Genomic DNA, 22,915 nt, shown 5'->3' on the forward strand with positions numbered 1-22,915 from the left:
GCTGAGGGCCGATACAAGCTGGAGGAGGCAAAAAAAAGGAAACAAAACAAAACAAAAATGGAAATAGGAACTGGATGTTAACCATCAGGACTGGAAACCTAACTTGGAAAGCCCAGAAAAATGCCAAGCAGTGTCATGAGCCTTCCTGGTATGCAAAACAAAACCCAATGATCAAGGCTGCTGCGCCAGCCAAATGGAAAACCAATCTACCACAACTGGAACTGAAAAGAAAGTGCGGCGCTGGTACCTGCTTCCGAGACCCGAGCCTACAGATACTGGCCCGGGCCCCGGGATCTACGAAAGCCCCTGAGCCAGTAGAAGCTGCAGAGCAGCGAAAGGCTGACTAACCAATCGTTCTATACCCTAGCGCAACTCCTGGCCGTGACACAGCTAGGAAATTTAAAGATAGTGAGGAATGACAACCAACTGGACAGGAACACAACTAGCGAGAGAACCGTGAGCAAAGAAAACCTGCGACAAGAACGTAACCTGTGAGAAGGAAACGTGACTGAACGAGAAACTTGAGTAGCGTGATCTGATAACCGTGAGCAGCATAAGAACCAAGGCTGCTAGAAAACATGACCTCCCTAGGAAATGCAGGTTGCATGAGAAACGCGAATCAATGAAACCACAAGAGAAAACCCCGGGGGTACGAGAAAAAACCCCGGGGGTACGAGAGAAACATGGAAAACGAGAGAAACCTGGAACACGAGAGAAACCCGAGAGAAACGTGACATAGCATGAGAAAACGTAACATCGCACGAGAAACGTAAATTGCATGAAAAACGTAAATTGCATGAGGACAAAGCGTATGAGAAACTAACTGCATGAGAAACATGAGTTAGAACAAAATGTGAGTGGTGTAAGAACAGATGAGAAGACTTGCCACTGACCAAGCCAATTAAAAACGATCACCTCAATCTGTTAACCCATAGGTGTGATGGGTAACCCGCAGTGGAAGAACATGGACAACCCAACTGTGTGTGACAACCAGAAAACCTAACAACAACCCGCCCGTGACACAACAAACCCCCTGGTACCTGACAAGTAAAGGATGTAGGACCTAAAGTGTAAGGACGTGGGTGCCAAAATGACAGGACCAACAGCGCATAAATGTGAACCTGATGACACCATCCTGATGAATGCAGACATAAGCCCGAGCAACCTGCAGCGCCAAGACAGGAAATTAAAAATGAACACTCAGGGCTAAGGTACCCACAGACCGTGGTGGGTATAAGTAAAAGGTGTAACGGTGAACATATACGTATGATGTGTGGACTACAGGTGAGAAGATTGTGGGACAACAATCAATTAACAACGAAACCTCAGCCCGTATGGACCTGTAGATGTGACAGATCCTGGAAGTAAGTACCAGCTAACGGAAATGCCGCAAACGAAGGGCAACATGAAACATACGACACATCGGAAAACGTAAACACATGGGAAAATGTGAACATGGGAAAAAATATGAGAAACACGGAAAACTTCTGAAAACATAAAAAAGTTGCCTGAGACACAAATAGCATCAGACCAGTAAAATACAACAGATACGTAAATTGTATGGGAGAATGTAAAACCTGAGAACCATAACTACCCTGAAAAACAAAACGTGAAAACGTCAACCGCCTGAGAAACGCAAAACGCATGAGCAAAGCAAATTGCAAGAAAAACCTGTAAATTGCAGAAAACTGTAAATAGCATGAAACCATAAACCGCACGAGAAAACTATGACCACATAGAATGTCAACACCCAAATTAACATGCGAACTGTAAATTGCGTAACCGTGATTGCATAAACACGTAAATTGCAAAAACGTAAGAAGCGTAATGACCGGTAAATTGCATGAGACAGTAAATTGCCTGAGAAACCGTAAATTGCATGAGACCGTAAAATAGCATGAGAAACCGTAAATTGCATGAGAAACCAAACATGCGTGAGAACCTGAAAAAATTGCATGAGGACCCCCACCCGGCGGACGGACCCCCCCCTCCCCTAGCAGAACCAGGTGACCGAATCCTCCCCCAACAGAACCCCCAGGAGAAGGAGGCAGGTGTGAGAAACAGCTCCCTGGAGCCACCAGGCGGGCGAACCCCCCCCGGCAGAAACAGGCGACCTGAACCCCCCACCCCCTGGCAGAAACACCTGAACCCCCCTCCCGCGGCAAGCCAGCGGGCCCCCGTGGAGACGGAGCACACCGAACAACCGGGGGAAAAGGGGTCAACGAGTGGAGCTGGCGGGGGATGCAAACCCCCCCAGCATGAATACTGGGAGAGGAGGCGGGGCGGTCGAAACAACATGGGAAGAGAGGGGCGGACCAGCCCCCCCTCCAGTCGGCAGGCGATCGAACCCCCCCCCCCCCCCCCCCCCCGGGCCAAACCCCCAGGAGAAGGAGGCGGGCGGGAGAGCCCGCAGCTGCCACCTCCCTCCCCTAGCAATCTGGTAACAGAGCCTGAGGAGAAAAACTATTTATCAGATCTTTTGCTTCAAGCCCAGTAATTAAGCTTCTTGCATTTACCTACAGTATGAGATGTTCCCGGAACGACCCCCAACCACGCGGGGGAAACCTGATGGAAACCTCCCGCCCCCCTCCCCTCCGGCAAAGGCAGCCGGAGAAGGAGGCGGGCGGGAGAAGGGCTCCTTCGCGGAGACAGGAGCCGCCGGCAAACCCCTCCCCAGCAGCACCACACAGGGGAAGCCTGTGGCTGGCACCCCCCCTTCCCTCCGGCAGTGATAGCGGGAGGAGGTGGGCGGGCGACAAGCTCCCCAGTGGAGACAAGCGCTGCGGACAACCCCCCCCCCCCCCCCCCGACAGAACCACACAGGGGAAGCCTGAGACAGAAACCTCCCTCCCCCCTCCCCTCCAGCAGCCGGAGAAGGAGGCGGGCGGGAGAAAGGCTCCCCCGTGCAGATAATAGCTGTCGGCGGGTGAACCCCCCCCCCCACAGATGACCACAAACGGAGCCGGTGGGGGCCAAATCACCCCCGTCCATGAGCGCCAGAGTAGCAGAATGTCCTCCTCCGACCCGCCCGAAGTGACGTCAGCCACACGAGAGCCAACGTCCACGAGAGGAGGAGGCAGAGGAGGGCAGGCTTTACGCAGCCCAACTCCTCCTACAAATACAGGCTGACCTGCGGTCAGCCTTACAACATACATACATATATACACACACACACATATACATAGTCATGGCCAAAATTGTTGCCCCCCTGGAAATTTTTGCAGAAAATCAAGTATTTCTCACAGAAATGTATTGCAGTAACACATGTTTTGCTATACACGTTTATTCCCTTTGTGTGTACTGAAATAAAACAAAAAGGGAGGGAAAAAAAGCAGATTGGACAATGTCACAAAAAACTTCAAAAATGGGCTGGTCAAAATTCTTGGCACCCTTAACTTAACTGAAATCAGTCGCTTCCTATAACCATCAATAAGCTTCTTACACCTCTCACCCAGAATTTTGGACCACTCTTCCTAGGCAAACTGCTCCAGGTTTCTCTTATTGGAAGGGCGCCTTTTTTCCCCCCCAACAGCAATTTTCAGATCTCTCCACAGGTGTTCAATAGGATTTAGATCTGGACTCATTGATGGCCACTTTAGAACTCTCCAGGGCTTTGTTGCCACCCATTTCTGGGTGCTCTTTGAGGTATGTTTGGGGTCATTGTCCTGCTGGAAGACCCAAGATCTCGGACACAAACCCAGCTTTCTGACACTGGGCTCTACAGTGCTACCCAAAATGCTTTGGTAATCGTCAGATTTCATGATGCCATGATTGCACACATTCAAGGCACCCAGTGCCAGAGGCGGCAAAACAACCCCAAAACATCACTGAACCTCCCACATATTTCACTGTAGGTACTGTGTTCTTTTCTTTGTAGGCCTCACTCCAAACAGTACAATGATGTGCTTTACCAAAAAGCTCTATCTTGGTCTCATCTGTCCACAAGACATTTTCCCAGAAGGATTTTTGCTTACTCAAGTACATTTTGGCAAACACTAGTCTTGCTTTTTATGTCTCTGTCAGCAGTGGGGTACTCCTGGGTCTCCTGCCATAGCGTTTCATTTCATTTAAATGTCAACGGATATTTTGCGCTGACATTGATGCTCCCTGAGCCTGCAGGACAGCTTGAATTTCTTTGGAACTTGTTTGGGGCTGCTTATCCACCATTCGGACTATCCTGCGTTGCAACCTTTCATCAACGCCCAGAGAGATTAGCTACAGTGCCATGGGTTGCAAACTTCTTGGTAATTTTGCGCACTGTGGACAAAGGCAAATCTAGATCTCTGGAGATGGACTTGTAACCATGAGATTGTTGATATTTTTCCACAATTTTGGTTCTCAAGTCCTCAGACAGTTTTCTTCTCCACTTTCTGTTGCCCATGCTTAGTGTGGCACACACAGACACACAATGCAAAGACTAAGTGAACTTCTCTCCTTTTTATCTGCTTTCAGGTGTGATTTTTATATTGCTCACACCTGTTACTTGCCCTAGGTGAGTTTAAAGAAGCAATTTTGAAAGGTTGCCAAGAATTTTGACCAGCCCATTTTTGGAATTTTGTGTGACATTATGTCCAATTTGCTTTTTTTCCTCCTTTTTTTCTTTTGTTCCAATACACACAAAGGGAATAAACATATGTATAGCAAAACATGTATTACTGCAATACTTTTCTGTGAGAAATACTTGATTTTCTGGAAAAATCTCTGGGGTACCAACAATTTCGACCATGACTGTATGTATGTGTGTGAGCTGGTGAAGTGCTGAGATCGCAGCTTCATAAACTGGCTGTTTATGTGTCAGAAAAATTACAGATTCTCAGTGTGCGGAGATCGGCGGAGAACATGTTCTCCCCCTATTATCTCTGTTTCATAAACTGTTTATGAGCCGAGATCAGCGGCGATCCTCGGCATCACTGCTGTTCACAGTTTAATAAACTGGACACCTCTGTGTTCAGAACCCCTCCAAGTAACCATTTTGCATTACATTTTACAGAAAGTTAGAGCTGCAAATTGAAAAGTAAAGGCCATTTTTAATAACATTCAATTATGACTTAAAGCGGGAGTCCGCCGTTTTTTTTTTTTTTTTTAAAGCCAGCAGCTACAAATACTGCAGCTGCTGACTTTTAAAATAATGACAGTTACCCACCATATATTCAAAGTGAGAATGGTTATCAAGAATGGATCAGGGTTCCCAAAATTTTTTGTTTTACCTCTCTGAAGTTCAGGGATGGTTGTCCCCAAGCCTTAGCAATAGTGTGTTGTGCAGAAAGAAATCAAATCTTCTTTCTGATTTTCTAAAGCTCAAAACTGGCTTATAAAGCAACTGACTATTGGGCATTCCCACCAAATATGGAGTAAGGTAACATTGGCGTTGCATCCGTTAAAGAAGGGGGGGGGGGAGAAATATGAAGGAGGTCCATATGAAGGGATCAATATACCAGCAAACTAGAAATTTTATGTGCATTTTCTTGTGCCAAAGCATTAATGAAACAGCTATTTCTAACCAAATTTTATGCCATTCTGTAACGTCTAGAGATTCTCCTAGGTCATGTTCCCAATCAAGGACATAAGTAGGTTTATTAGTGCAAGAAACTTGAGCAGCATATAAGAGATATAAAAGGCCAGGGGAGCAGGGGTTCATTTTGCACAATTTATCGAAAGGGTTCAAAAAGGTAGAAACAGGTAGAAAGGAGATTTTGTATGAATACAGTTATCTGAAATAATTGAGACAATTCCGAAGAAGGAAGATGCCAATGTTCCAAAAGATAGGAATACTCTTTGACTCCATTTAACAACAAAACGTTTTGTCATGCCACTAAGTTAAACTCTTAGGCCGCGTACACACGCGGAGACTGTTCGCCCAACTTTGTCCGTCAAACAGTTTCGGCAAACAGTCCGCTCAAAATTAGCATGGACGGACATGCCCACACACGACGAACGAACAGTTTGCTGAAACCGTGCGCGATGACGTGAACGGCACGTACGACGGGACGAAAAATACGACGTCCTATACACTGCATTATAACTTTCGGCGTGTAAATCCTTTCTGAGCATGCGCGGAACTTAGTTTGACGAACAAGCCTACACACGGGCGGACTGTTCGCTCAAACAAGGTTTCAGCGGACAGTTTTACGGAATTTCCGAAAAACCTTGTTCGTCAAACTGTCCGCTGAAACTGTCCGCTGAAAGCCCACACACGAGCGGACTGTCCGCCCAAACACTGTTCAGCGGACAAAGTTGGGCGAACAGTCCGCCCGTGTGTACGCGGCCTTAGAATTGTTAAAAGCATTGGGGGGGGGGGGGGGGGCATTTAGATGACTAGAAGAACTGGATTTTTTGTTACCGTAAAACCCTTTCTCTGAGTTCATTGGAATCTTCTAACCTCGGCCATATGGTTATATTACCACCTACAGGATGACACTAGGCAGAAAAAATAAACATGCCACCGCTTATAGGCAGTCCTGGTTGATATAAAATCCCTCTCTGCATAGGCACACCAGTTAGTTACAAGCAGTGTCAAAGAAAAAGAACAGGTGTGGGTGCAGTGTCCCCCAATGAACTCAGAATAAAAGATTTTATGGTAACAAAAAAGAAATGTAAAAAATCCTGTTTTCTCTTTGGTTCATTGATGGACACAGTGTCGACCATATGGACATACTAAAGTAGTGCTCAACAAGTGAGGGGTGGGAGGAAAACAAAAAAACAAAGGCCAAAACATGGAAATACAAAACCAGGCCCAAAGACGCCAGGACATTCACCTTGTAACATTTTGTAAAGGTTTGCACACGTGACCAGGTGAGCTGTCTTGCATATTGGAGACACAGACCCCTGATGACGGAAGGTCCAGGAAGCACTAAGTGCTGAGTAGATTGTTGCTACAGAACAGGGAGGAATTTGACTCTTAATGGTATATGACACTAGGCAGAAAAAACTGAAGTAAAACAACAAAAAGTCTGGGACATGTATGACACTTGGAACCATTGAAATGTCCCAAAAAAGCAGCTGTGTGGATGAGCTGAAGTGCCTATACAGAGTGGGGGTTTATATCAGCCCGGACTGCCCATAGGTGTTACTTTTTCTGCCTAGTGTCCTACTCCTGTAGGTGGCAATATAACCCTATGGTCGAGATTAGAAGAGGCTGTATCCATCCATCAATGAACGACAGAAAACTTAATACAGTCCCAGCAAGAAAGAGTGGTGTAAAGTGGGATTATCTTCACAGCAAGGAGTGATCCAGATTAAATTATATATTGGGGCTGGGAGCATTGAATAACAGCCAGTTACATCCATATTGGGAGATCCGAGGTAGCACGGAGGTGCAATTTGAGCAGCTAGATAATATTTGGAGATGTCATGGTTTCCAAGGCCACCCATTTTTTTTTTTTCCAAGTACAGAAGCTGAAATACGTGTTTTTTTGAGGTAACTTTCTTTGTTCAATTCTGAGTACATTATTAGCTAGAATTAAAATGGGTAGTACTCAGAAGAAGTATAATAGTTTAAGTAGGTATGACATTTTAACAGCACTAATGCGCCCAAACCAGGATAATAGGTATGTATTCCAACTGGACAATAGCGAGACACTTTCTTAAAGAGGGACGGGTAATTGGCAGCATATAAAGAATCAAATGTAGAAGAAATATGAATAACTAGTTAACTAGTCGGGTAATGTAGAGAGCCATGAGAAGGTTACATTTCTCTGAACAAGAGCTTGGCAATGAGGATTAACGGAGATATTTAGAGCATTTAATTTTTTTTTTTTTTTTTAAACTGTGAGTTCGGAAATAGGAGCAAATTAATAGAGTAATTGAAAAAGATTGGGCAAGGTGACGTGTGGAAAAAAAGAAGTATGTCATCCGCAAAAATTTATATTTTATGAAGGATATTTGCAATTTCTAGGCCTTTGATAGAGAGGTTTGAATGGTTTGCGATTGCTAGAGGTTCTAAAAATAAAATGAAGACAACAGTAGAAAGCTGAAGAGACCATTCTCCAGGTCCAAGTGGTGGTGGCTGAGATAATCTGCCTGGTAACTGTCCACTCCTGGAATGTGGATTGCATGAAATCACTGGACAGCGAGTTTCTATCAATGGGAGAATCTGATGCACTTTCTTCAAGGCAGCCAGGCTACTCATGCCCCCTTGATAGCTGATATATACCACTGTGGTGGCATTGTCTGACTGAACCTAAAATGGATGTCCTTTTAGAAGGGAGTTGCTGAAGGGACAGGTTGACAGCTCTGTGCACAAAGATGTTAATGGGGAATTTAGTCTCCTCGCTTGGCCATGTACTTTGAACTGTCAAGGATTGGAAAACTCCTCCCCAGCCTGACAGACTTGCGTCTGTGATAAGAAACTTCCTAGAACTTCCCTGTGATAAGAAACTTCCTAAAGTAGGGGCAGAAGGATTTTTCCACTATCAAAATTAAAAGGATAATACACCTGGACAAGGAATTTATTGTTTAGGAGGATAGAAGCATGGTTATATTCACGGAAAGAGCTTGCTTTTTCCATGCTGATAGAACGTTTTGTTGGAGAGCTCTTAAATGCAACTGGTGTAAAGGGTACTGCCTCAAAAAGGAGGCCACCGTTAGGGCTCCCATGGGAATTCAGTTGTTTGAGAAAGAAGTTGTTTTTGTAAAAAATACCTTTTGCCTGAGATTTATTTAGAATTAGACCCAGATACTCTAGGTGTATGGAGGGCTAGAGAGCAGATGATAGACAAAAAAAAGGCAGTGTAACAAATTAAAAATGTTTTTTTGCTATAGATAAAGCCATCTTTAATAAGGCAGAAACCCATGTAGCGGGTAAAGCAAACAAAAGGATAATGTAGCCATTTTGGATGCAAATTTTGTTTACAATCGACTATGAGTTAAATTGATTTAATTTTGCTCCTCATTTAAAACAGGTAAAATCCCCTTAACATTAGCTACTTGATACTACAGATAAATTATTAGGAGTCAAACCAGTTTTACCTGACAGTGTACTAGACTGTTGGTTCTGCACTCCAGGGGAAATGCTGGATACCAGCCGGCTCTGGATGGAGTGGAAAGCACTAGGGGTTGATGCGCTGGGGATCAGACCTGAAACAGCTGAGCTCGATGAGGCATTTTCAGAAGCTAGTCTGTGAACATAAATGTAAAATTGTATTAAATAAAAAAATAGACTTGTCCAAAGAACAGGTAGCAAAGACAAAGAACCTTTACTATTAAAAAAAAAAAAAAAAAAAAAAAAAAAAAAAAGCTTAAAACAACATCTGAGGGCATGATCCAGAAGCAGTAAATAGGCACAGACACAGACCTCGTTTGTTACAAGATGGCTTGAATCAGAGGATACTTTAAAAATTAAACAAGTTGAATGAGTTATTTACAGTTGACCATAATTCTAAACCTTATGATTAAACTTGTGAAATATGTTCGGATGATTTATTGGTGAAGGAAATCTAAAATAGCCTATAAAAAATAAATTTACATTTGGAGAATAGCATTATCACTCCCACACATACTAAAAGGCATTTTAGGATGTAAGCAACTTTAATCACAGTATGGAAAACGCCTATAATTTACCTTAGGGCAGGAGAAAACCGTCTTGGTGACTTAAAATGTATCCAGATCATGAATGCGTGTCAGTGTTGGAAATTTTGAAGTGCCACTTATCTCTGTGCGCAGGTACAGTTTTTTACGCACAAACGTGGCTGAATTTAAAAAAGAAAGCTGAAATGCTATACTGGCTTGAATCACTAACTTGGACAGAAACTCCGGCATCTCAGTGTCAGTACAGCCATAGTAGTATCACAGAATTTTGAAAGTGTTGGTTGTGTGAATCGTCTCTCCTTTTTGTATATTACTGGGCAAAGTAGGTTAATTCGCTTTAGAGAGACATAGACCAGACTGGCTGTCAACTGTAGCATGAATGATTAGCAGAAAAGGTGCAATTTGTAGTAGCATAGACCACAATTATGAATGGGATGCATAGATTTAAGAGCAACCAGTCCTTGTACAGAAAGCAGAAATACAATTACCAAAGGAAAATAATCTGATGTAGGATGAAAGCAACAAATTAACAATATAAACACTCACTGACCTATATAATAGCTGCAGGAACTGTGGAGCCACAAATCCTAAAAAACAAAAAAAAAAAAACAAAAAAAAAACAACAACACTGAAGTCCTTCAAGTGATTCTCTTTTACTAGTTCACCTCACCCCATTATCGGTGAGTCAGCAGCTTTCCAATTTTCACATCTCTTATGTGAACATACAGCAGAAGCTTTGGGGAAGGGGGTGAGGACAGAGACAGCTGAGCTACTCAAAGAATAACATCTTATGCTGTGAAATTTCAGGAAGAATTGCTCTACAGTGCATGCAGCTAAAAAAAAAGGTCAGTGGAAAATTGTTTTAAAGCTCATTTAAGAATATGTAAATACTTGAATGTCCATTTCCCGGGTCACAGGTTTACTTTAATGCTTTTCTCATTAAGCCCCATACACATGATCAGATTTTCTGCTGAGTTTTTCCTTCAGATTTACCAAAACCATGTAGTGCAAGGGCATGCCTGATTGCATACACATTGAAACTCCTAAGCTTTGACCTCATAGTATATGGTTTTGGTAAATCTGAAGTAGTACCCTAAAAAATTATTATCTCTAGGCTGTTTGACCAGTCTCAGTTTTTTAACTGGTTCTCCAGTACCAAGCTACAACTAATTATGTACACTTTCTGCTTTTGTGCACATAAGAAGCTCCCTCAGAGTTTCAAGGATTTTGCACATTCCTTTGTATGCCATGTGCGTTTTTACACCAATGGCTATAATATTTCTATTTATCGCTGTCACTTTCATTGGAAAATGTATAAGCCATAAAAAACGAACTGATCATATTAAGACAATATAGGTATACTTCTCAGATTACACAGGGGTCACTCCTCTACCCAATACCCAATTCCTTGCTCAGTTATGCACTCTTTCCAGTGCTCACCTCTAAACGGATTACTAACAAGGTTTTTGTTTTTAATTTTAACTACAAATAGTCTTGTGATGAGTTTTTAGACAAAAAAATAAAAAATAAAAAAAAGGATTTTTTGTACTCACCGTAAGATCCTTTTCTCTGTAGTTCACCTACTGACACAGCTCCTTTCTTAGACCATCAGGTTGTTACGTTACCTTCAGGAGAGGACTAGGCAGAACATGTTAATATGTTATAATAAAACTAGAACTTTCTAGTTCCGCCCAAGGGGCGGTCCCTGAGGTAACAACCCCCCAGCCTGCTACTGCAGCCTCAGTACGTCAAACAAGCAGTATAACGTAAAAATAGGAGGGGAGGGAGCTGTATCAGTCAGTGAACTACAGAGAAAAGGATTTTACGGCGAGTGCAAAAAATCCTATTTTCTCTTACATTCGACTGACACAGCTCCTTCCTTAGACACCAGGATGTCCCCAAGCAGTGCCAAAACGAGGAGTGGGAAAACAGCATAAAAACTTCACCCGCAATGGCATGTGGGAACCAGTATAAAAACTTTACCCACAAAAAACAGTGTGTGGGAATAACAAAGAACTTTTTTTACCCACAAAAAAACAGAGTGCTCCTGAAACTGGGAGTCACTACCTACAAGCCGCCTCAAAACTTGCGGTAATAAATGCAACAGTGCACTTACTTAAAAAGGTACTGTTTTTTTTTTTACCAAAAATCAGGAAAAAAATGTAAGTACATTTGCAATTACACGGCCGCCTGCAAAACTTTGCGGGAAAAACAGGCACCAGCCGATGCACCGACATCTACCTTGTAGAATTTTGTAAAGGCGTTAACAGACAACCAAGTCGCTGCTTTACACACTTGAGCGACAGATGCTTGATGTTAGAAGGCCCAAGACGTTCCACTTGCCCTGGTGGAGTGGGCCGTGACCGGAAAGGGGGGCACCTGCCCCTTCAAGGCGTAGGCCTGTACTACAATCTGTCTGATCCACCTGGAAATGGTGGCTGACGAGACCTCCATGCCTTTTTCCGGACCAGCCACCGAAACAAACAAGGAGTCCGACTTCCGAAAAGGGAGCCATAGCAGACAAATACACCCTCAGAGCCCGGACCGCGTCCAGGGAATGGAGGGCCACCTCCTTAGGATGTGTCGGTTTAGTACACAGAGATGGTAACACAATGCATTGATGTGGAACGCCGAAACCACCTTCGGCAGAAAAGAAGGTTGCGGACGCAACACCACCTTATCCTTGTGGATAACCCGACTTGCAAGACAAGGCCTACAGTTCCGAAACCCTCCTGGCCGATGCAATGGCCACTAGGAAAACCAGTTTCTGGGAAAGTCAACGAGGGATCTCTCTGATATTCTCAAATGGGGGTTTCTGACGTGCCGATAACGCCAGGTTCAGATGCCACGGGGGTAACGGTGGACACACCGGAGAGAATACATGTCGGATCCTTTGAACAAAAATGCTCACTAGAGAGTGAGATGCCAGGGGTCGCTGGAAAAAAAAGACAGCCAAAGCTGATATTTGTCCCTTAATGGTGCTTAAAGCCAATTTCTGGTCTACTCCCTGCTGTAGAAACAGCGGGATCCTGGATATAGAAAAGGAGCATGGACGCCATCCTTTCTCCTCGCACATGGAGGTGTAGGCCTTCCAGGTACGATGATATATCTTCCGAGAAGATTTCCATGCTTTCAGCATAGCTGGACTCACAGAGTCCGAAAGACCCCGGTTCCTCAATACCTGGCTCTCAATAGCCATGCCATTAAAACCAGCGATGGTAAAGCAGGATGGAGAATCGGACCGTGAGACAGCAGCTCTCGTAACAGTAGTCGCAATGGGGTGTCCGCCACCAGGCGCACAAGGTCTGCGTAACCTGGGGCCAATCTGGGGCAATCAGTATTACTGGAAACCCCTCGACCTCCACTTTGCGGAGCAGACGTGGTAATAGTTTCAGCAGGGGAAAGGCATAGTTCAGCTGGTACCGATCCCACGGAACCACCAGCGCGTCTGCCCAAGGATCTCTTGTCCTGGACACAAATCTCGGCACATTCCGATTGAGACGGGAGGCTAGAAGATCCACGTCTGGTGTGTCCCATCGCAGACACAGTAGCCTGAACACCTCCGGATGCAACGCCCATTCTCCTGGGTCCAGCATCTGGCGTCTTAGGTAATCCGCCTGCCAGTTCTCCACTCCTGGAATGTAAATGGCCAATAGGGGCGGTACATGTCGCTCTGCCCACTGAAGGATGAGAGCAACCTCCCGTGCGGCGGCAGAGCTTCTTGTTCCTCCTTGGTGATTGACATATGCCACCGCTGTGGCGTTGTCTGACTGGATCCTGATCGGACGCCCTCGAAGTCTTATCGACCATCTGGAGAGGCAAAGCCTGATCGCTCGCAGCTCGAGCACATTGATTGACAACTTGGATTCCTCCTCTGACCAGAGGCCCTGGGTCGACTGAACTCTCATTACTCCACCCCAGCCGGTTAGGCTGGCATCCATTGTGATCACTGTCCAACGTAGAGGTAGGAACGTCTTCCCGGACCAAAGTGCTGGGGACCTCAGCCACCAGAGCAGGGAGTCCCTGACTAACTGGTTCACCTGAATCTGCCGATTCAGGGACAACGGAGATTTGTCCCATTTTGTCAAGATCTCCTTCTGCAAGACTCTGGTGTGAAACTGGGCATACGGTACCGCCTTGAAGGAGGCCACCATGAGTCCCAGGACTCGCATGTAGAAGCACAGTGACGACCACTTGCGGTTCATCAACCGTTTTACCGCGGCTCTAAGAGTCTGAAGGGAGAAACACTCATTTCCATGGAGTCCAGCAACAAGCCTAGGTACTCCAAACTCAGAGTCGGTACAATCACCGACTTTTTTAGGTTCAACAGCCACCCAAATTGCTGCAGGGTCTTTGCCACATCCTCTTCTAATTCTGAGGTGGAAGGTATTCTCAGGAGGAGATTGTCTAGGTAACTTACGATCGTGATCCCGCGTTGTCGCAGCAAAGCCAGAACAGGAGCCAATACCTTGGGTAAAGACTCGGGGGGGCTGATGCCAAACCAAGGGGAGAGCCACAAACTGGTAGTGGGCTTCCCCAGCTGCAAATCGCAGAAATTTCTGATGCCAAAGGCATATGGGTATGTGCAGGTACGCATCCTGGATGTCCAAAGACACCAGGGAGTCCCCTTGATGGAGTGCAGCCACTACTGAGTGAACTGATTCCATTCTGAACCTCTGTACTTTTACAAAGTAATTGAGGGCTTTTAGGTCCAAGATTGGACGTACCCTTCCTTTTTGGGGACTACAGATTGGAGTAGAACCCCTGGAAGCGTTCCGGCTCTGGAACAGGTACTATCACCCCGCGACTCAGCAGGTCCCTTACCGCCCCCATTAGGGCCTCCCGGCGAGCCGGGAGTACGGGTATGCTGGAAGGGAAGAATCTGTTTGGTGGCCAAGAGAGGAACTCTATCTTGTAGCCGGAGGAAATCAAATCGCAGACCCATTGGTTGGACAGCGGAGGCGCTCACCAGACTGCAAACTCCCGAAGGCAACCCCCCACCCGAGCTGCGGGCGGGGGCAAACCTTCATGCGGTAGCACTTTTGCTCGCAGGCTTGCGGTTCCAGGGACGTTTTTGTCCTTCAGAGGTCGTCCTGTCGACTTTTAGCCCAAGCCTCGGGCAGACGAAAAAGCCATTTGTGAGTGGAAAATGAGGGCCCTTGCCTACGGCGTGGCTCCTTAGCCTTCCTGGCCTGTGGGAGTAGTGTACTCTTACCACCTGTGGCATTTTTAATAATGTCATCCAATGAGGCTCCAAAGAGCCGCTCGCCAAGGAAGGGTAGATCCGTCAGGGCTTTTTTAGATGCCTGGTCTGCTGACCAGCATTTTACCCAAATCAGGCGCCTCGGCACCACTGCTGACACTGAAGCCCTGGATAACAGAGGGAGAGTATCCAGGGCCGCGTCACAAATGTATTTAAGGCTTTGCACTAACTGGTCTGCTAGTTCCACGCAGACAGGAGAAGCCTGTTGCTTCCCAAATTTGCGGTGCAAAAGTTTTGCCCACTCAGTAAGTGTCTGACACAAGTGCAGATGCCAGTACTGGTCACATTGCTGACCCCACAACTGTAAACAAGGAACGAGCCACTGCCTCGTCCTTCCTGTCCGTGGGATCTTTAAATGTAGGAGTCCCCTCTACCAGGATTGTGGTTACTTTGTTTAACCTGGATACTGGGGGGTCCACGACCGGAGGAGCCGACCATTTCTTGAGAAGGCTTTCCTCAAAAGGGTAACGCACCGCCATTCCTTGTATATGAACTTATCCGAATAAGTAAGATACGGAAACACCTTAGGTGTACGGGCCAGCTTAAGGGACCCAAAAGGGGCCGCGACATCAGCAGAGGGATCTGCTGGCTCCTGAATTTTCAGGGTATCACGCACAGTTGTGATAAGTGCTCCAACAAGCGCTTTATCTCGCATGGACCCAGACAGGGAATCATCCTCACTGTCCGCACGGTCCTGGTCAGAGTCGTCTGAAACGACAGAACAGGGGTTTCGGGGGAAGAAACACCAGTTTCTGAAGCCATGCTGACCCTACCCTGTCTGCCACCTGTTGGGAACGTAGGACAGTGATGGGCCCACCCTCCTAACTGCTGCAGACTGAGGGCCCCCTCCCGCAAGACTCACCACCCTGACCGAGTTTTGCGTCGTCCAAATAGGTGTGCTTGTGTCAGCTCCCAGATGCATAAGGGACAAAACCGCACTGTGCTGAGCTCCTCTGTATAGGTCTAAAGTTGAAAAACGCGTTCAGGCTTCAACAAAATGGCTTCCGAGCGCCCAGTATAAAGGACATAATCACAAGGAAAATGGCCACTGGACTACAGTAAAATGGAGACAGACACTGTATGCAATGAGCAGTAAAAAACAGGCAGAGAAATGGCGGTAAACATCGCTACAGCGATCAGCAGACACAGCCTCCAGACACCTCAGGGGAGAGACCTACAGACATCCAGGGCACAGCTACCCAGTGCAATCCCAACCCCAGGTGAGAGCCCTCTCGGGAGCCCCTGTCTATGGCACACACACCGCTCAGCGGCACATGCAGCATCCCCCACAGGGAAGGGGGGAGGAAGATAGGGACAGGGAGAGAAGAGAGGGTGGCGAGGGACCCCCGAATTGACCTCCCAGGGAATGCCCAGCTGCTCAGCCCCACCGAGGCAGGGAGAGCTGTACTTACCAGTCCTGAAGAGCTGGGAGACATTCCATCACAGACCCACTCTCCGATCAGTACGGGGTGACTGCTGGCCTGGCACACTGTGATGCAGACATCAGTAGCCTGGTCATATGTGTGCCCTGGGGCATTACGCCCACCAGCCACCCCTGAAGCTAGAGGCATGTCGTGGCCGATCCAGAGCGGAGCTCTGGTCTGCATACGCTCGCTGGTCAGGCTGGGGAGGCTACAAGTCTAAGGGTATCCAGCCTGTCACCCAGCCGACTGTTGATAGCAGATCACAGGATGTTTTAATCTTATCCAAAAAGCAAAACTTCTGCAGAAAAATCCATGGACCGATGGGCCCATAGGGTTCCAAGGTCCTTCCTCCCTAGGCAGAAAAAAACTGGGGCTGCAGTAGCAGGCTGGGGGGGGGGGGGGGGGGGGGGGGGGTTGTTACCTGGGCGGAACTAAAAAGTACTAGTTTTATTATAACATATTAACATGTTCTGCCTAGTCCTCTCCTGAAGGTGGCGTAACAATCCGATGGTCTAAGAAAGGAGCTGTGTCAGTCGGTGAACGTAAGAGAAATTAGAAATTTTGACTTCCCTATAAAATATTTTTCTTGGAGTATATTACAGGAAACCCGACCAGAGTCTTATGGACTATGAATCTGCTTTTAAATGTGATTGGCCACTGGCAAGTTTGTAATCCATGGACATGATCTGGACCCATAGTCTGCAATGCCCTTGGACCAGATGGTATTGAGGGCCAACAGGCTGCTGCCCACTTTGATAAGTCCGCTTTCCCCCTCTGAGAGGAGGGCTTGTTCCCAGACTTTGAAGGTCCAGATTTTGCAGCAGAACTACATTTCAGGAAAGAAAAACTCTTTTTCGCTTTCAAAATCAAAGGATTTACCCACAAAAGCTCCGACCCTCAGTTTCTGCAGTAAAAGGGTACTAACCCTCCCCCTCGACCTCCTTGATGCATTTGTCCAAGGAGTCAGAGGGACAATCCCTACGGATGGGTATTCTCGCAAGGTACTCTGCAGGGACATTAACAGGTACTTCTCAATACGATACTGAACAAAACACTTTAGAAGAATGAACGTTTTTCAGGGTGAGGCCAGTCTCACACAACACATGCTGTAAGAGCAAGTGTACAGAAAAGGTTTTGTTGGGCTGAGGCATCATAAGTGAACCTAGGCTGATAACCTTTGGCCATGTCAGTGCAAGCTGATTTAAGGCAAAGTAAGTGAGTACTGCATCAATAAGGATTAAAATGGTATCCTTAAGCCTGGTGAAGATGTCAGCATATTGGAAAGTAGTCAGAACTAGCAGAATTTGTCTTTTTGGGGTAATGTTACTGACCTCCTACCCCATTGAGCCATTAGTATTAGTATTATCCTTGTGATGATCCACTATGTTTTGTGAAGTATATTCCAAAAGGGGTACTCACAACCTGTACTGCATAGCAGCAACAGTGCAACCCTCTGACTAGTCATTATAGACAGTGGGAGCACAGAGCAATCAATAATGGCTGTGCTGATATCGATAAAAGTATTACTTTCAGTTTAACTGCAAAATGCTTTTCTTGAAGTAAATCATGGGCACAGGATTTCTTCTTATCCATGACTACTTGGGTTATGTTGCTATAGGTGAACAGACACTGGCCAAAAAAAAAAGCAGGTTTACCCACCCAAGCATAATACCCCCAGCACAGCTTCTGTTTTGTAGCAACCAATGAGGAACCATGCAATGGGGGAGGGATCCCTTTGTCCTGTGATGTACTCCAAGAAATGTTTTTTTTTCCAGGTAAACCAAAAATCCTAACTTTATTTAAATTGTAAATCAAAGGACACCGGGTTTCTGACTCTGTCAGACTACTTGGAATGTCCCAAAGCATTGAAAAAGGAGGGTTGGGCAACACTGCAACAAACACAAGAACAACAGAAGAGAAAAACAGAGTTGTCTGCTGCCCCTTCTGCCCAAAACAGATATCCACAGAGGTGAAAAGGTCTACCCCATAAAAACTTAGTAAATGTAAAGCTTAGTACCTTAGGTAGCAGCATTACAAACTTTAACAGCTGAAGCTTGATGCTGAATTGCCCAGGAAGCACGGACACTCCCAGTAGAATGGGACTTGACTGGAGAAGGTGGAACCTTGTTCTAAATTACATAGACCTGAGAAATTAGTTACTAAATCCAATAAGAAATAGTGGATTTGGAAACAGCCTGCCCCTACACGGCCAAACACAACCAGACTACCGAAACAAAGACACAGTTTAGGTAAGCCCGCACAATGTGGGGCCATGTCCAAGGAGTGAAGAAATTTCACTTCAGGGTGTCTGGGATTCAGACAAAAAGAAAGTAACACAGTGATCTGGTTCTGGTGAAGACACCACCTTAGGCAAAAATTATGGTTGAGGCCTCAACACTACCTTATCTCAGTGGAAAACAAGATATTCTTTACAAGAGAGTGTAGCAAGCTTTGAGACCTGACCAGCCAAAGTAATGGCCACCTTGTAAGAAGCACAAAAGAAATATCCTCAATGTTCAAATGGAACATGCTGTAAAACAGACAAAACAAAATTGTGATCCAGCAGGGACAACTGAGGGCTGACAGCTGGAACAATCTGCATGACCCCTTGTATAAACACCTCTAGCAGGTTGAGAGACACAATAAGCCTCTGAAACAGCATAGGCAAAGCTGAAATCTGGCCCTTGCTAGTACTCAAGACCAGACAGGAGAAGAGTTCCGTGACACAATGTCAGGGATGAAACTAATGAGTTTCATACCAGCCAATATAAGTAATCCAAGTGCGATGGCACAATTTACTGGAGGTCACCAGATTCTTAGGACGTGGGACTCAATAGTCATGCTGTCAAAGCCAGCAGTTGTAAAGCAGGATGGAATATCAGACCCCACCACAGCAGAAAAAGAATTTTAGGGTGTCACAAAGATATCCACTGCAAACACCTGAGGATCCCTTGTCCAGCTTTGCATTGAGCCAGAATGTCACAAGACCCACATCTGGAGTCCTACTCCTACGACAAAAGCTTTGAACACCTCCAGGTGATCACTTTGTAGTGAAAGGGCTTACCTAAATTGATCACTGGATATGAATTGTTCAGAAAATTCATGGTAAGTAGTCATATTGCATAGTTTTGGTAAATCTCAAGTTGACTATACAAAAATCGTATAGGCAGAGTGTAACGTGGATGGTGGTTTTTAGCACACATTAAAATCTGTTCATTTACTCCACCAACCACAATATAGTGCACAATTCTATCCAATTGGTTACAATTTGGTTGGATAGTTAAGGAGGGTCCTCATGTTACATAGTTTTGGTTAATCTAGAATTGATTGCATAGTCAGATTGTAATATATTTGGGTGAGTGTTAGTTCTGACTGCACCCACAAAAAAATAATAATAACACAACCGTGGTCCTCTGCGCCTGAGACAAGCCAGGACCCGTATTTGTCTTCAAAAGATGACTCCTAATTTATTTCCCTTTCTTCCACATCTGCATCCAAAGAATAATCCCTCTGACACCTTGTCCTCTCACAAACAGGAAGGAGAAAGAGTGCCCACATCTACGTCTAGGCGTTCCAACCCAGTGAGAACCTCTGAGAGCTGTTTGTCCAATCCCGAAATGGATGCTAAAAATTCTTCCCCAGACAGGGAGAAATTAAAGGAACAAGTCTTTGAAACAGTGGAAAGACCAGATAAGAGCAGGGACTCCAAACTAATCTGACCCTGAAGGGAGGGCAAATTATGCAGGGGGCATTCCCTATGCAAAGAAAGGTTTTGAGAGCCCATCCGTTTGTCCCCCAACCTTGCTGCCTGCATTCTGCCATGGTTTTCTGAGAGATACAAGCCTCATCCCAAACCGGAAATACAGCCACTGCTACAGGAATGCTTCCCCATGTATCAGATGCTGGGACCCCAAAATATGGCTGTACATGTGGCAGTGATGTCATCATATGGGCGTGGTGTGTGGCCAGAACCAACTCCCTTCTCCACTGATATCACAATAGCAGTGAAGACTGAGGCATGCAGCAGAATAAGTTAACAAACAGCAAACATATACAGCCCACACAGCCTACCCTTCCAGCAGCAGCAAAGCACTCTATGGGCCTGCAGTAAAGGTACACTGCCAATGGAGACAGCCACATGGGGAATTTCTGACAAGGGTGCACTCACCAGGCTAAGGCTGCAAGAAATGGGGGCCTTCGGGCATACAACCACAACCCCCCCCCCCCCCCCAGGGGGATCACTGTCCTGGACCAGTAGAACAACCTTCCAGCATCAGTACCAGATACTAGGTGACCTATGCATAAGATGTAATGCAAATCAGTAAGCTTACAAGCTCTCTCTTATCTTCTGCAGCAAGGTCCTGATATTGTCCATCTGGGCCCATGGACGTGGGTGATACATTCTGAGTCCTTTTCCTCAGCAGGGGTATTACAGAACAGACAGTCAAAAGCATAGGTAAATGCTGTAAACTCCCCCCATATTTGGGGAGTGCCCCTGATGAAGCTGGGTATAACTGGCAATACCAGTTCGGTTACTCTACACTCTTTCCATCTCTACCAGGGAAGATCCTTTTGCACTTGGTGCAACACAGTTGTGGGTTTGAACCTGACAACAGTCCATTGATAATATAATAAATAGGAATATGTAACAGTGCTAGCTCCAACAATTGTATCAATAAATATAAACCATCATCCTGTTAGGATTAGCCAAACAGACGTGTAAAAAAACATGCACATATTTATTTTATAATTTGTTGCACAACAATTCATGAACTGAATAAATCATGTACAAAAATGTTTTAAATTAAGCATATACAATAAATTCTTAAAAACCTTATGCAAATGAGGATGAGTGGTACTTTCACTTGTAGGTCTGCTTTAAGCAAGAAGAGACAGCCATAGCCATTTCCACCATTATGCTGCAACACAGCATCTGTGGTTGTGTAGAGAGTTTAAAAGTGCATGGATAGGTACATCAGTACACAAGGGAGGTGGAAGGTTATTGGCACAGCAGATAAAACATTTAAGACCAGAGGGGTGAGGAGGGTGTTGGGATTTTTTTAATTTTTTGTTGTTAAGGTGGAAGAATAATATTCATATTTCACAAGTTCAGTGATGAGCCAGAGATATACAAAGTTAAAATGCCCAGAGCAACAGCTCCAAAGGTTTCATTACATAAAAAAAACCTTTATGACTGACATTGAGAATAGCAGTTGAATTACGAGTCTGTATAAAAACATCCTTTACTAAATATAAAGACTGGCAACATTTGAGTTGACACTAATGACAAGGTAGATGCGCAAAACCTACTTAGATGATGTAAGCAGACTGGAGATCTCTTTTGTACCCACTGTAGACTGGCCAATCACTGATGAAGATGAAGACTTTGAGGCTGCATAAAAAAGAAAAGAAAATAATTACATCTTACACGGTGATATTATAACGTACATTTACATCTTTAAATAATAGCATTAGTTTAACTTACATTTGACAATATCTTATTTCCAATATAAAAAAAAAGCCATTTATTGGACTTATTTTTTTATTGTTTTTACTGGTAATGATCGTGATCTGCGATATTTTTTAGTGGGACTGCTACATTGCAGCGGACAAATCTGACCTTGACATTTTTTTTAGACCAGTGACACCAATACAGTGATCAGTGCTTAAAAAAAAAAAAAAAAAAAAAAATGCACTGATCAATGTGTAAATGAGACTGGCAGGGAATAGTTTAACACTAGAGGGTGATCAGGGGGTTAACTGTGTCCCCTGGGTGTGTTCTAACTGTGTGGGGGATAAGCTCACTGGGAAAACACAGATCACTGTTGTTGATCATTAGGAACCACAGATCTAGATGTTGTCCCGTCAGAACGGGGATTTGCCCACAGTATCTCATGCACGAAACGACGTACAGGTATGTCGTTTTGCACAGCCGGGGTGTCCTGACGCAGTGGGTGGTCCGGAAGTGGTAAGCATGTTAAAGGAAGAATACCTGTTTTTGATGCGTCACTAAGACCTAAAAAAAAAAACACTGTCCATGTGTCTATGAGCAGAAGTTTTGGCAGAAAAAACGCTTGGAAAAAGGCATCTATATGTGCATTAACACTAGCCGCACTTAGCACATGATCGATAATTAATTTTAATAGCCAGAGAACATTATTATTTTGGCCAATGAATTCAATTAATGCACAAGCGATTGACACCTATAAACACGCCTAAACTCGTTACACAAGTTTACAAGCGTCTTGTGTTTTTTCTGACAAAACTCTGCTGCCAGGAAGAAGTGTTTCCAGGAGAAGTTTGCAAAACATCCTGTGTGCATCAGGCCCAATGATTTTTCATCACAGTGAGTAGCCAAATTTTTTTTTTTTTTATCATAAATACAGAGGGATGGAACCTGCATCCCTCCATGGACTGCAAGAATAGGATTTTACAAAATTCCTATTCTCCTTCTCAACCAGTGAGGCACATAGACGTTTTTAAAATTTGGTAAGCCCAAAATCAGTCCAAATGAGGGATGGAGAACACAGCAAACAAATGCTTACAGGCTCAGGAAAAATTTGAGAAAGTTTGGGACTGTCTGCAGCTTTAAAGATCCACCTGAAAGACCTTAAAGCGGAGGTCCACCCTAAAATGGACCTCCGCTCATCGGAATCCCCCCCCCCTCCGGCGCCACAATCGGCACCTTTCAGGGGGGAGGGGG

General features: G+C 45.1%; 1 protein-coding gene across 2 annotated transcripts in view; it reads right to left on the reverse strand.

Annotated features, from left to right (window-relative positions):
* The window catches only part of KANSL3 (KAT8 regulatory NSL complex subunit 3), a 154,361-nt gene that overhangs the window by 30,709 nt on the left and 100,737 nt on the right, over window positions 1-22,915 (reverse strand). For both annotated transcript variants that reach the window (XM_077469540.1, XM_077469541.1), the window contains exons 17-18: window positions 21,523-21,604; window positions 8,968-9,116 (exon numbers count right to left, since the gene is read on the reverse strand). In XM_077469540.1, the coding sequence (XP_077325666.1) occupies window positions 8,968-9,116; window positions 21,523-21,604 (231 nt within the window). The remainder of the gene's footprint in view (window positions 1-8,967; window positions 9,117-21,522; window positions 21,605-22,915) is intronic.

This window comes from Lithobates pipiens, unplaced genomic scaffold (genome assembly GCF_037356315.1).
Source record: "Lithobates pipiens isolate NorthernLeopardFrog02 unplaced genomic scaffold, aLitPip1_a1.2 Scaffold_8, whole genome shotgun sequence".
In the NCBI taxonomy this organism is placed as follows: domain Eukaryota; kingdom Metazoa; phylum Chordata; class Amphibia; order Anura; family Ranidae; genus Lithobates; species Lithobates pipiens.